The sequence below is a fragment of the Agrilus planipennis genome, unplaced genomic scaffold, assembly GCF_000699045.2.
Source record: "Agrilus planipennis isolate EAB-ADULT unplaced genomic scaffold, Apla_2.0 scaffold100, whole genome shotgun sequence".
Lineage (NCBI taxonomy): Eukaryota > Metazoa > Arthropoda > Insecta > Coleoptera > Buprestidae > Agrilus > Agrilus planipennis.
Genome location: NW_020442469.1, coordinates 488,947 through 504,447, shown reverse-complemented (window position 1 = coordinate 504,447; position 15,501 = coordinate 488,947). Strand labels below are relative to the sequence as shown.

At 36.0% G+C, this 15,501-nt stretch overlaps 1 protein-coding gene across 1 annotated transcript in view; it reads right to left on the bottom strand.

Annotated features, from left to right (window-relative positions):
• The window catches only part of LOC108736187 (eye-specific diacylglycerol kinase), a 275,242-nt gene that overhangs the window by 62,873 nt on the left and 196,868 nt on the right, over positions 1-15,501 (bottom strand). The window contains exon 3 of the mRNA XM_025981393.1: positions 11,120-11,255. Coding sequence (XP_025837178.1) covers positions 11,120-11,255 — 136 coding nt within the window. The remainder of the gene's footprint in view (positions 1-11,119; positions 11,256-15,501) is intronic.

Genomic DNA, 15,501 nt, shown 5'->3' with positions numbered 1-15,501 from the left:
TAACTTGGACATCAATGAAACACTTGGAGGATTTGTTTTGCTACAAATAACCTGAGAAGTAATGAGAAAAAATGGTTGCCGCTACTTCATTGTTAATATCGATTAGGTATACACTGATTCCATGATTTGAGGTTATCTGTAGGGGTGAGAATTAATTCAAAACTTGATTCACTTTAATATACTTGGGCATCAGTTTGTTGTATACTTTGTGAATAATTTTCTATTTGTTTTAAATTGGATCATAAGTTAACAACTGAGTATTTAATGTCTGCATTTTTTAAAACGTAAAAGGCATCGTAACGCAGCAAAGATATTGTATTTTACAAGTAAATTTGGTTTAACCTAGAGATAAAGAGAACGTAATCAAACTTGAATTCATTGAAATTGTGCGTTGCCAATTGTAATGGACGTCGTTACACTCAACACATATTTGTAAGTAAATTAAAATTCCAGCCCTTCGAATTAAAATTTAACGTAAACATGCGATGACCTAATTGAAAAGCGACCGAAAGGAATCTACTTGAGAGTTTTCAAATTAAAATTAATTGCTTCGTTAATCGACAAAGCTGGAAGTTAGGAAACTGTTGCCATCCATTGTTGGTCCGATGAAGATGAAGAGGGTAGATGATGAAGTGTCATTTTATTAAAAAGTCTAAAGAGGGTTCAGATTAAAATTTTACTTTGTTTTTTACGTTTAGATTCGCGTTGATTATTCGTTCTTTATGTAAAAAGGTGAACGTCAAAGACTGTACAATCACGTACCTAATACTTAAAAGAATTAATTTCTTTGATGTAGACAGATTTTACGGTAACATGTTCGGGAAAGGGAGGCACATAACTAAAATATAGAGTATTTAATATATAGTTACCATATCTGTTAGGGTTTATTTAGAAAATCGAAAAAGATTATTAAAAGTGTACGTTTCTAAGAGTGGTGGAAAATGAAAGGTTAGAATCGTTCGAAATGTGGTGTTGCAGGCGAATGATGAGGATACCGTGGATAGAGGATGTTAGAAATGAAGAGGCATTAGAAAGAATAGGAGAACAGAGGGCGAGATAAAAGTCAATAACGAATAGGCGAGATAGATTCGTAATGGGAGATCGTCAGGCATGAAGTACTAGTAAGGAAATAGAGTTGTAGAGATAGATCTAGATTATATTTATTAGCTAGTAAAGTACCCCTAGGGAGTGAAGCCATTGACATGCAGGTTGGTTTCGACAGAAAAATCGAACGGTAAGCTAAAGGCGAGATTGGTGGCTCGAGGGTTCGAGCAACAGAAAGGAATTATAATCGAACGTTTAGTCCAGTGGCAAGTTACTCATCGATTCGACTCATCCTGAGTCATGTAGCCTTGGAGAAATGGTAGCTTATAGCTTTTGATGTGAAGACGACTTTTCTGTACGGCAAGTTGAAAGAGGTTCAATGACGGGTCGGGCCTGGTATGTCAGCTGTTCAAGACTATTTATGGCCTCAAACAGGCGTCTAAACGGTGGAATCAAGAGATAACTGGGTTTTTCGAGGAAATCGTTTTGGAAAGTTCAGAAGATGATCCAAGCGTATTCTACAACAAACAAGGACATGACTATTATTGTTGCCTTATTTGTGGATGATGGATTGATCGCCGGCAAGGACGAGAAGGAGATTTTCGACCTCTTGAAGTTGATGGGCAAGAAGTTCGAGATAACTCACAGCAAAACTTTCCTGAACCAGTTTACATACCTCAGCATGGAGCTTTCCAAAGGAATCTTTGTGAGTCAACCCAAATACACGCAGAAAGTTTTGAAGAGAATGGAAATGGAAAAGTGCAGGCCAGTTCGAACCCCTATTGAACCTGGTATGGTGACTGAGTCGACTGACTTCGTGAATGACGAGAAAGTGCCTGCTGGGACATCTTACCGTGGGGTCATCGGTAGTTTGCTCTACTTGGCGACAATTTCGAGATCTGATATCAGTTACGTGGTAAATTACCTCAGCAGACATTGTTGTGATCCGAAGAAGAGTCATTGGAAAATGACGAACCGAGTCATCCAGTATCTGAAAGCTACACTTGAGGCAGGTATTTATTTTGAAGGAGACAGGGAGATCAAAGTGTACACAGATGCTGACTTCGAAGGAGAGAAAGAGTCAATGATATCGACCAGTGGCGATTTGATCTTCAGAGATGGTCCAATTGTTTGGTCCTTTCTGAGACAGAAGGTGGTGTCAACGTCTATGGCTGAAGCAGAGTACAAAGCAGCCTATCAAGTGATCGAAGATGTGTGTCGCTGAAGAGACTGACCTTGGAACTTAGCATCCTGAAAGAAGACCATCCTATCGCGATGTTTGTGGACAACAAATCAGCGGTTCACATGTTGCAAAACACTCACGAGGGTAAATTAAATAAGAAATATATTGAGATTTTGAGAAAGTTTATTAAGCATCATATCAAAGTTACTGTTAGTATTGATCACATTGAAGGCAAGAAACAAATTGCAGATATTTTTACAAAGCCTTTGAGCAAAGTTCTATTCAAGTTAAATCGTTCATATTTGATTAAGGAGGAGTGTTGAGTCAAAATTTGTCCAAAAGTAAAAGTAAAATTTAGTTGGCAGGCGGGAAAAACAAAAAAAAGATAAATATGTACTAAAAAACTGAAAATTGACAGGTTTGCTCCAATTTTGTAATCTGCGACATTATTGGTAAATATTTATCCATCTATTGAAAGTTTTGTAATAATTTTGCTCAGCTATTTTTTTTGTCTACGTTTTTAATAAATAATTATTTTCACGACTCGACTGTGTTCTTTGGAGATCTCAAACCAGAAATGACAACACACAAACTTAAATTACATTCGATGTGATTCATATTCATGTTGTAATAATTTCTGAATTTATTAGGTACAAGTCGCAGAGAATTGTTTTAAATGGCGTAAACGTTCATCAAAATAAAAAAATGGTTTGATAATAATTAATTCTACCTTTTTCAAACATGAGGGATGATTAGATAGAAGCTATTATTATTTTATATTATTAATTTTTGAATACTTTGTAGTTTATGAAGTAAAAAATTCTCAGAAGAAGAGATCTTACAGTTAATAAAGCGAATTCCTTAATTAGCAAGATAAACAAACATAAAAAAGCCGCCAAAAAGCTCATTCACCTTGAGACAGAAAAAGCAAAGTGCTTTTCTTTTGCTACCTACCTCTCGAGCTATATATACTTTGCGTTTATCTTTTGAAAAAATAACTTCTATTAGAAAAAAGTTTAATTTATTTTAGAAGCAAAAATAGACGTACCTTCGTTACAAGTTGCCTGGTTGTTGGTCAATATTTGATTAAACTTTATGTTGATAAGTTTGAAATGGAAATTACTTGATTAGAAGGAACATAATTACATTTTCGGAAAAATGAATTTGAAATAGGGATTGATTCGAAAGTTGGTACATACAATTAAAAGTTCGAACAGTAGCAGTACTACCAACTGAACTTGTCGGAGTAACGATTAAAAAAGAAAATCCCCCGAGATGAAGAAAAATTTAATTTCGAGCTGTACAAGATTAATATCTAGCAGAAGTATACCCAAATTATTATTAGACTAGTTTATAGCTTATTTTAGCGTAGGTTTACTATTTTTTGTTGCGTTCTGAAACTAATATTAACGGATTCAGAAAAATATTAACCGTAATCCGTAACGTAAAGTCTTATTGAGTAAACAACGATTTTGTTAATGTTTCTTCAAATAAAAAACCGTCTCTATTGCAATTTTGTTTTTCGAGATAGATGGGGAATCCCGAGTAGTGTTTCAATGGAACGCTTTTCGATTCCATCGTTAATTTTTATACCAGGTGACGTCAAAATCGACTGAAATTTTTAGTCAGTATTAAATATACAGGGTAGATTATTAAAACGTCCCAAGTTTTAAAGATATGACAATACTTCTTAGGACAAAGTTGCATTTTTGATTGAGACCGACGTTTGGGGATAGATGTTGAAGCAACGCTGTTTCCCCTGTTTTTCCGGAATTGGTATCAACATCATTTTTGTAAGTATATTTTACTATTTTTAGATATCTTGTTAACTTGATTTTCAAAAAGCACAATAGAACATATGCCTTATTGTTAAACCAATCGTTAGTGAGATATACTGCTATATAGAAACTGATGTTATATATACACTTATTTAGGAATATAACTACTTTAATGGAATTTATATTGTAAATTTGAACGTACAATTTTTTCATTACGGGCCTGGATCTAGGCGACCAACGCCGCTCAGTTGATCTAGTGTGGATGTAACAAGTACCTACCGGGAAGAAGCCGAATGCACTTCCACCTTGTAAAAAAAAGGTAAAAGTGAAAAAAATGCGTACCTTTTATAAAAAATGTTTAAATTGTCCGCCATTCGCTTCAATCAAACACTGACAGCGACGTACCCAGTTGCTGCGAATTTTGGCCCAGATACCGGGAATATTTCGAATTATACGCTAGGCATTGGTAATGTAACTCACCACCAACTGACGGTTGAATAACAACCGTACTAGAATGCACTATCACACTACTAATTGTCCTTATTGTAATAGTCTTTTATGAAAGCGAACTGAACAACCTGTTCCAGCAATGTAATTAAACGAGGTTATATCAATACTTAGCTATTTACATTTAATGAAAACAAAATAACCAAAATTGGTCCTTCTGGACACACCCTTGTATTACCCCACGTGGGGTTAATGAGCCCTGGCAGGCAAAAGTTACGTTTAACACTAATGAATGGTCAAAGTAGGTCTGTATCTTGTCTCAACTTTTACAACCATAACACATACATTTGTTTTCGTACACTAGTACGTTATGTTACAAACTTTTACCAAACGCTGGGTGGTGAGGGTTGTTTGTGCACCGCTTCTAACTATTCTGTAGTTGTTAAAATTTCTTTTCTATTTAAAATAACATAATACTCGACGTCATGGACTACATTAGATTCACTTCAGTTTACTATCATGGGATTTTCGATTGTGATAGGTACATAGTTTTTCTAAAGTGTTTCAGTCATCTAATGGACCTTAACGCGAGTGCATTTTCTTCGGCTGATCCGTAACTTAATACCAAACATAAACAATAACATCACCCCAAAAAGCAGCTGATTCCGACCTACTGTAGGTGATTTTTTCTTCGATCAGCTGGCAATCGTAATTAATTTGCGATTGTGCAGGGCCGGCATCGAAATTGTTATGATTTTATAATTTTTTATTTTGTTTCAAAAGTCAAAAGTGTTATAACATCTGTGGTATAAATATTAATTATTATAACTGGGACACCCTATATAATTTAGAATAACTTAGTCAACAATTTATTTAACAATTTCATGTTAGCCAATGGATAAAAACAAATTTATTTACTCAAACAACAACTTAAATACAATTAATAAATAATAATAGTATTGGTCTACCTTAATGTATAAAAAGGGGAACGTAGAAAATAATTAGGAACTATCACGTGGTGATTGATGATGGCAAGCCGCCTCACCACCCTTCTTCGTGATCTTGCATTCGACTCCTCTGATTATTATTGATTCCGTTACTTAAACGGTCGCTAACTGACCTACTAACATAGCAGTAGGTGTTAGCTTGTTATTTTAAATAAATTTATTTAGATGTACCAATTTTTTACCAGTGACCTAGATAACAATTTATGGATATTACGTAATAATATTATATAATGTAGTATAGAAGTCACTTCTATTCTCGCGAACGGTTAATTTAAAAAAATTCGAAAAAGGTTGTTAAAGGTGCATGTTTGGAGCACGACGTTGTACGGGTGTGAAACAAGGACAGTGGGAGCGGCGGAAAAGAAAAGGTTAGAAGCGTTCGAAATGTGGTGTTACAGGCGAATGATGAGGATACCGTAGATAGAGGTTAGATATGAGGAAGTATTTGAGAAAGTAGAAGAGCATAGAGCGATATGGAAGTTAATTAGGAAAAGGAGATGGGATGGCGGGTCACCTTCTAGGACATGAAGCTATTTAGAGACGTATTAGTAGCAGAAACAGGAAGAATGAGAAGGATATGTATAGCTGAAGGCTTCATTGTAATGAAGACTNCAAATTTCCTCGTTTTCCTTAGCCAAAAATCGAGAGATGTTAAGTCGGGTGATTGTGCAGGTCACATAACTAATTCGTCTGTCCCGATCCAATTTAAGTACACCAAATTCGGCGATAAGGTATTCACAGTCATTTTAGCAAAACTTCAACTTGAATGCTGCACTTTTTGTGAAACATTTCAAAACTAAGAAAGAAAGAAAACAAATGTGAGGCAACAAAATTTTCGTAAAACTTATTTGTTTTCTTTCCTTCTTTCTATCTTAATTCATTTAGTATTATGAGGCGTAGCCATATTTTTCTGAAAATATACAGCCATTTGTTCGACAAAAGGCTTACAATGTATCTAGTCAACAGTTGACTATATTTTTCTTGATTTAGCGTTCCACTGACTACTTTTTTTATTTATTTATTTCACTAACTATTGGTTTTTAGGCATATAATATTGCCGAGCTTTTTAAGAGACAATTTAACCAGGTATCCAAAAATAATAAAATATACACAGAATTTCTTAGTTCCTGAGAAAGGGGAAGCAGCACTGATTGAGCGTCTATCCCGAAAGATTCAACTTTATCCTAGTCATATGATAAAAATAAAGGAGTTACGGTTTGAGGCGTTTTTTTGTAATTCACCCTGTATAATACACGATTCTGACTAAATGTATGTTGAGCACGTCGAATTCACTTTGATATAATTTCAATAATTCTCATTAGGAAACATGAAGTATTTCGATGTTTAATTTATTATTTTACGTGCTATTAGAAAAACTATTCCATATTCTCATTAAGCTTGCCAGTATTTATAGACATTAACTTTTCAATCATAAAAATCAATCAAGAATTACCTGGTCAATTAGCCAGGATCAATATTGGTCAATTTTGACGCGGAAAAATTAGTCCTAAAAATGAAAAACTCCTCTGTATTTAATCCTGAAATAATTTCAGTCAGCCCGTCTCGAAACATTTTGCAACAGAGTGATATATCTTCTATGCAGTGCGAGTAAAATCGTTCTAGGTATCAGAATCGTTCTACTAAAATATTTGTAGACAGCACTTGGGAACTGCTTCGTTGAAACTTTATGCATATGGATTTAGAAGAAGCTTTCGACAATGTTAAATAGGACAATATGTTAAATATATAATGAGATAGAAGAGTGGTACGTAGTTTGTATAAAGAGCGACAGGTAGTTATAGAGCTTGGGCAGCAATGTAGAGAAGTAAATATTAGGAGGGGAGTCAGACAAAGATGCACACTGTCATCGCTCCTTTTTAATCTATACATCGAAGACGCGATCGTCATCATTAAAGACAGTACAACTGTGGGGTAGGAAATAGTATGCTTAGATTTAGAGGAGTTAGAGGTAGCCTTAAATAAAATGGAAGTGGTATTGACAAAACAGTATTACTTATACGAAAATAAATAAAAGTATAACAAAAATACTGGTAGTAGAAATAAGTCACTTGAACATCCGCTAACGGTTAAATTAAAAATTCGAAAAAGATTGTTAAAGGTGCGGAGCGTGGCGCTATATGGGTGCAAGAAGTGGACGCCGTGGAAAAGAAAAAGTTAGAAGCGTTCGAAATGTGGCGTTACAGGCGAATGATGAGGATGCCGTGGATAGAGAAGGTTAGAAATGGAGAGGTATTAGAAAGAATAGGATAATAAGAACAGAGCACTGTGTGGAAATTAATAGGAAATAGGAGAGATAATATAAGAACAAAGGCTTTCACGGCCGGAATCCATAGTAGAATGAAGATACTGCGGCTGACATCCTCAGTGGTAGTGCAGCGTTGACAAAATGAACGTGGATTATATCTCGAAGTCTCGACAGCGACTGTAGCTGACGAAACGTCTGGGCACAATAGTTCACTTAGATCACGGCCCTATAGCCAGAATCTTCATTCTACTAGGCGAGATAAATTTGTAGGTCACCTTCTCAGGCATGAAGGGCTAGTCAAAGACATATTAGATCCAGGAACAAAAGTTACGTGGAGTAGAGGCAGGCCTAGATTAGATTACTGTTCACAAATAGTTAAATATGAGATGTTCTCGCTTTAGGGGAATGCGAATATGAGTTCAGGATAGAAAAGAGTGGAGGTGCGTATCCAACCAGTCATAGGACTGACGACCTTATGATGATGGATATAGTTTATGACAATTATGGCTACTTGACGCCTATACAATCAGCTCAAATATAGTAGTTGCAATGCCACAGACATGTTTTTCATCAAAAGCTTATTGTAATCAGGATCGTTGATCGAACTGAGTATCAGTCGTTCTGAAAACAAACTGAAAACGTAATTGGTTCTTTCCATTCGCTCAAAACTTACGCGTTGGTCCCTTGAAAATTCCATTGCTCTCTAGCGTGAAATGAAAAGATGTTGTTAGAGACCCTTTTTGTCACTATTTTCACAAAGGACGAATGCCATTGTGAAAAAAATTGGAAGATATCTGTGTACTAGTGAAAAAGAACAAAATTCTCATTCAAGTTCTTTTCAGCCTGGACCGTTTTAGATATGCGTTTACAACTATAAAAATAGAACGAAAATCCGAGTTTGTTAATACCATCCACGCAAGAAGGCTTTTGGTGCGATATGTTAAGTCCATACAATTGGCAGGTATTCATTTTTTTATCAATGAATAATACTAGTGCAATGGATTCTAGGCAAATCTCGTGGAAGGAAATCGATACGATGCTGTAAGCGAATGAAATTCGCGTATTTTATTTTGACGCAATTCTTTCTGTCGGATAAAAATAGACGTCACATATTTTTAGTTGTTGTATCGCAAGGAAAACACCTTTCAAAATCCCATAGATGTCAATATAAATTCGAGCATTTCTATCCACACTTCACGAATTATGAAGATATTGGACGTGTCTTGTACCAAGAAAGATGTCATAAGAATAATATCAACGGGAGCTTGAAATATATGATACAATAATCCTGTTAGATGCTCGAAATGGTTCTTTAGTTGTCGAATGTTTGTTCAGGATAAAAACAGTGGTAGAAACATCAAACAAAATCGAGTTGTTTTTGAGATGTGGTGATGAAATGATAAAAATGGTTAGATATGAGGAAGTATTTGAGAAAGTAGAAGAGCATAGAGCGATATGGAAGTTAATTAGGAAAAGGAGATGGGATGGCGGGTCACCTTCTAGGACATGAAGCTATTTAGAGACGTATTAGTAGCAGAAACAGGAAGAATGAGAAGGATATGTATAGCTGAAGGCTTCATTGTAATGAAGACTATGGTAGAAACTTAAATCTCATCAACAATACTTAAGGTATCGACCAATCAATCATTAAACTGTTCTGCATTATATTATATCGAAAAGGGTTTTAAATTCAAAAGTAATACCTAGACAAAATGTACTGGAAGGGAAAATTTGACAAGCTCTATAGTTTACAATTGATTATGGATTGCAGCTCTTCGAATTCTTTGAATCCAGAATTTAACAACATCTAATGGCTACTCCACTACGAAGAAGAGTATTACATATAGCTCAATAAATATCCAAAACGATGGGAATTTAACAAGTTTCTCTTTACGTCTGTCACAGAGCGAAAAACAGAAAAAGTTGTAAGCCTTCCAAGTCTTTTGTTCGACAGAAGTCTGATGGTATTTATTTTAAGGGATGGTGTCTTCTTAAAAGTGGAGGGTTTACAGAAGTTCTTTACATCGGATTTACAAACGAATTCTATCGGAGAAGCCGTTTGCGACAAGTAATAAATTTGTCGGCTAAGAACTGCACAGACAGCAGAAAATGTGCTTTGTAAAAGTGATTGGAAAACGAAGGCGATGGTTTTCGACCCGGAATAAGTAATAACATCTTTGCGGTTACAGAATAATTTTGAATTTTTGAAAGTATAAAGAGAATATGTACTACAACGAAAAGTATCTATAAATAAAGTTGATCATAGTAACTACCACACTAGTTTGCAATAAATATAATTAAATTGAGGGTGTCGGTAGCAATAAATACTTGGGAACAAAACGATGGGTCTAGTTGTTAACATAACAACTGTTAATTTTAGATGTCGATTAATAGTAGTAACACACTAGTTAAATAAATTAGTGTTCTGCGTTAGATCTGTTCAAAAAGTATCGCAAATTTTGGGTTTTTTCGAAAATTATTTATTTATTTATTCATGAATATCTATTTTGTCCCCTTCAAAGTAACCCCCATTAGATATTATACACTTGTGCCAATGTTTCTCGAAGCTGTCTTTATTTCCTCAATCGTAGTGTAGCGTCGTCCTTTTATGGGCCTCTTCAGTTTCGGGAACAAGAAAAAGTCACAGGGGTCAGATCTGGGGAATACGGTGGCTGCGGCATTATTAGTGTGTTGTTTTTGGCAATGATGTGTGAGCAAGGGCATTATCATGGTGCAAAAGCCAATTCTTGTTCTTCCACAAATCCGAGCGTTTCTAGCGGATTGCTCTTATCTTGCAGGTTATATTCCTTGTTGACCTTTCTACCCTGTGGCAAGAACTCATAATGCACCACGCCCCTGCAATCGAAGAAAACTGTAAGCAAAAGCTTCATATTCGACCTAACTTGGCGAGCTTTTTTCGGTCTTGACTCGTTGCTGCAGCTTCCACTGGGATAATTGAGCTTTGGTTTTCACGTCATAAGCATAAGCCGTCACCAGTTATGATCCTCTGGAGCAAATTTGGGTCCTCGCGGATGGAGTCCAACAGCTCCTTAGCAATGTTAATGCGATTCGATTTTGGTCGAAGTTGATCAATTTTGGTACGAATTTCGCGATGAGCCGTCTCATGTCCAAATCATTGGTAAAAATCGAATGGCAGGAGCCAATCGATATGTTTAGGTCCTCGTAAACTTCTCCAGCGGTGATTCGGCAATTGGCCAATACTATTTTCTTCACTTCATCAACTTCCGTAACCCCCGGAAATTCAAAATCCGCGATACTTTTTGAAAAGAAAGTTGAAAGTTGACGTACATATGTGTAAATATTTCCAAGTTTATGCCTTCGGCAATATAACAAAGTATGAAAGTGTAATTGCTTTAAAATTTTGTAAACTTACCGTGCACTCAGGGTCGCCCACGTAGCAGAAGTCTCCAGATACGGATGTTGGGACCCACAAATGATCACCATCAATAGCTCCTTCCGTCCAATCTGGAGTGTTCCGGAGAGATCGCTCTGACTCGGTACTCGGTTTTCTGCAAACAGGACAACTGTTAAATTTGAAAATAAATATTCTTATTTATATAATTGATTTATTCTGTAACTATAGGCTGCAACAGAAAAGAAACAACAGAATTTTGTGAATACATTTACTTTAATGATTTTCATTGGAAACAAAATATGATGATGATGAGTCCGAATCGTCTTTCTATATCACTATCATGGAGTCATTACTTATACATACGTTGGTAAGTTTGTAATGTAATTTTGTAGAGCTGAGATAGCCGAATGATAGGATATTCTGAAATTAGTTGACGATTAAAACGTCTAATAAAATAATGAAACTAACTAATTGACCTACTTTCGATATACAGGTTGTTGTGGTTTAATCGAATTTTTTAATGTAAAATCAGTAGTTGCGGGTAAACGCCTGCTGCTGTGCCGGCGCATTATTAGATTAAATTAGGTTACGGTATGGAGGAACCCTGATTGAAATATATGAACGAAGTGCTGAGCCCTCACACTCTGTCCAATATAACCCATGTTTACGTATAATTTTAAATTTTCATTATAATCAGTCAGTTTTACTCAGTATTTTACCCCAGAATGCTGTAACTCAGTTTGCAACATAACTCTTTAAAATTGAAAATGGCTTGAGTTTGCTTAACATTTAAATCAAATTAAAACGTTGTCGTAAGATCTCAGGTTTCAGCTGCTCCAATTTAATTTATTCAAACTATTAATATTCATAAGAGACAAGACCGAGCTCAATATAGAAACCGAAAAATATCCACTGCATAATAAGTTCTCACATAGGACAGTGTATAAGCTTGATATATTATAGTCCATTGTTCTGACATTGATAAATGCTTTTGTAAAACTTATTGGTGGGTTAATAACCTCGGAAACGTTTTTATTTCTAGTGTCCTAGCATAGTTGGATTAACTGACTGATCTGTAATGGAAACTGAAGAAGAATGTTCTAGTGTATGGAGCTTTGATATTTATTATTTACTCAGTTAGCCGTGGACAAAACGGTATATTTGGGACATTCAAAATTGGTATAGTCCACAATAAAACTGTCACATTTACTGTCTTCTTTCAACTTACTAACTAGACTGAAGCAATTGCTGACAGAACGCCTACTTTTATTCACAACAGACGTTGTAGGGAATCTTGTATACATATAGAAAAGAGATGTCAGGTAGGAATTGCAGCGGACACTAATAAGGAAAAAGAAATAACATTGCACCAATTGATCAAAGAAAGAGATGCAAACAATCAGAATTTGAGTATGTTGCCAGTATCCGACTTTAAGAAAATTCAACATTCTCAGGAATTTTGGAAAGCAAAGACGATTGTTTAAAGATATAATTCCAATCCAAGCCGACCCTGGTCTTTTGAATATCTAAGCAACCTCTAACCGCTGCAATGCTTACTGTTATTCGATTATCTCATTTCACTTTGTACTACTCATGAAGCATTCCAGTTGGTAATAAAAGTGGAGAGCGGATCTAAACGTCTCTAACCGGGTGTATAATTGGTTGTATATACGTATACTCTAATCACATATTATAAGTATCAAATTTGGGTGTATAGTTGGTTGAATATGAAGGAACCAATGGCTGACGTTTCTCGGATTGTCTAGATATAAAAGGATACAAACAAATATTGGATAGTAAAACAACCCTTCAAAACAGCGGATACGTAGGAATTTATAAGAATTTTAGCCGACATTATTTTTATATAAAGTGTTTTAAGTAGAGAAAATAACCCTCCGTGACACGTGGACGATATTTTAACATCAGAGCACACTTCCCGGGGAAATGGCCTATATCGAAAAACAACCCCTCAAAGTTTTTTTGATTTAGTAGATCATCCTATATGACAAACCTTGAAATGAAACATATATTAAAAATAGCGAATGCAGTTTTTATTGTTGTAAATTGTCAAGTACCTCGCTTTCTATTTCATCGTCTCTCTCTACATCTTATCTATCTGTCCTTGTTTTCTCCTTTATTTATGACTTTTCTGTACTTTCGACCACTATTCGCCTATCCTTTTCTTGCCGATTACTAATGCTTCTGTGCTGTCTTTCTCTATCTCACCACCTTTTTACCCTTAAGTAGCGTGCCATCGGTACCAAGAGAGAGAGTACGAAGGTTGCTGCCAAGTCGCACGTTTCGTTTCATTCACCGTTCATTCACCGTTTTATTCACCGTTTTATTCACCGTTTTATTCACCGTTCTTGTTTCATCTAGTGTACGCCGATTGAAGGCATTGTATATATTGTAAATATATTCAATAGATTCTACTACATTTACAGTGTTTTTTCAATTCCCAACAAAAACCTGCAACCCTTTAATGAGGATTGCTAGGACGTTTCATGCGATAATCTAGCCGGCGATTCAGAGTCATCGAATCGTATCAAACATTTATAATAAAGGAAGTTTCGAAATGCCAAAATTGTTACCCGGAAAACCATTTTTGTTTTCCCCAAGTAGATAATATAAGTATTTATTTTTTCAATATTCTCCAGAACGAGAAATAGAGTATGTGGTCATTGACACGATACCTGTGCAGTCTAACTTAAAGAACTGAAGAATCTAACCTAACTACTGACGACCTGCATCTGTGGGATTAAAGATAGTTATAAGGTACATCGAATCTCAATTGGCTGCTGCAGAAGATTAAATTTAATGTATTTAAGACGGGGGATCGCTGTATATATGTGCCATGAAGGATTAAACATGTTCACATGCATACATCATGAAAATGTTGCCAAAATCAATATGACAAAGGGTGTCACCATTCCAATTTGGACGGGCTCAATTATTGTAAAAATGAAGTGAAAAGGTTGAGCTCTTGTTTCCGGGGTTATCTGAAGAGCGTTCGATATTCGGCCTTGATAACCGTGGTCTAGGACTGGCCCTCCGTCGGTGAATTCCGTTTCAGTTTTGTTGGATGCTGCGGTTGGCATCACTGGGGAACGTAAAATCCTTCGCTGTGGTTGTGCTGAGGCGGATGTAGTCTAAACGTAACCGCAGCGAAGGATTTTACGCCGTCGCCACGTTCCTTCAGGATGCCAACATTTTATGTACCACGGACTCGTTGAATTACGCTTAAAAATGTTATACTTTCAGAAAAACATTTTGAATTAATGCTAACAAAAGTTAGACAAAACAAGTGTGATGCTGGATAGAGAATTGGATATCCCGGTTCTCGTAGACATTAAATAGCCTTCTGCTAGGTTATAATTAGCTGTCAACAAGTGTATGTTCTTAATTTTCCCACCATTATAGTAGCGTAAAAGGTTTGGCTGGCGTTGGTGGCGTCTTGCGGGCGTCTAAATTTATGTCTGTCTCCTATGTTGTAAGTGTGATCAATTCCTAAAATAATCCCAAAGGAACGCGATCGGTGCAGCGACACTTTCAAACCGATTTATTATTAAAAACAGATTTTCTATAGTGTTATCGAACAGCACAAAATCATAAACACTTTAAGTTTGTTTTGAACGCTAGTAGGAAATTGCCTGCTGCATTGTTTGTTGACGTAGAGGGTGCGGCAAAACTTGTTTGTTATGTAATTTTGAAGCATTAGCGAATTTAATGCTTTACTAACAGAGTGACGATGATGGAAAAACCAAGTAATCGTAAGCTCAATTGTATTTGACGTGTTACGTGAAAAAACTAAAATTAAATTGGTAAATTTGCGGCCAGTAGGTGAACTGATGCTGTTCTGATTCGGGTTTAAAGGCCGTCGTGTGTTGGAGTTCACTAATGTTAAACTTTACAGCTATTAAAACTGATGAGCGGGCAGTCTTTTCGAACTACACCGGAGGGTAGGGCAGAAGACCCCTCTTTGATCCTCTTTTAGAAATTGTGGAAATGAGTGGTCTGTGGTTGGGGTGTAAAAGAACAGAGAGACGGAATGAAGACAACAGAGAGTAAAAAAATATCTGTGGAATACTACTGCCCCAGCATTCGCCCAAATGATATAAGAAAACCACAGAAAAATTTGGACCAGGGCAGATCGACCCGAAATCTAACAGGTGTTCTCCCGAATGTTACTTGGAAGCGATGAACCATTGGACAACTGGTATATGACCGTTCATTTCGAAGCGGTGGAGGGGTGGTGGTGATAAAAACCAATACCAGAACCTAAGATTTGTTAGTTCAGTTGACTAGGCACACAAGTTTAGCACGGCAAGAAGTTTTGAAATCCGCTTATTTATATCCAAAATTTTCATTATTCATGCCTGAAGGATTTTGATTCACTTAAT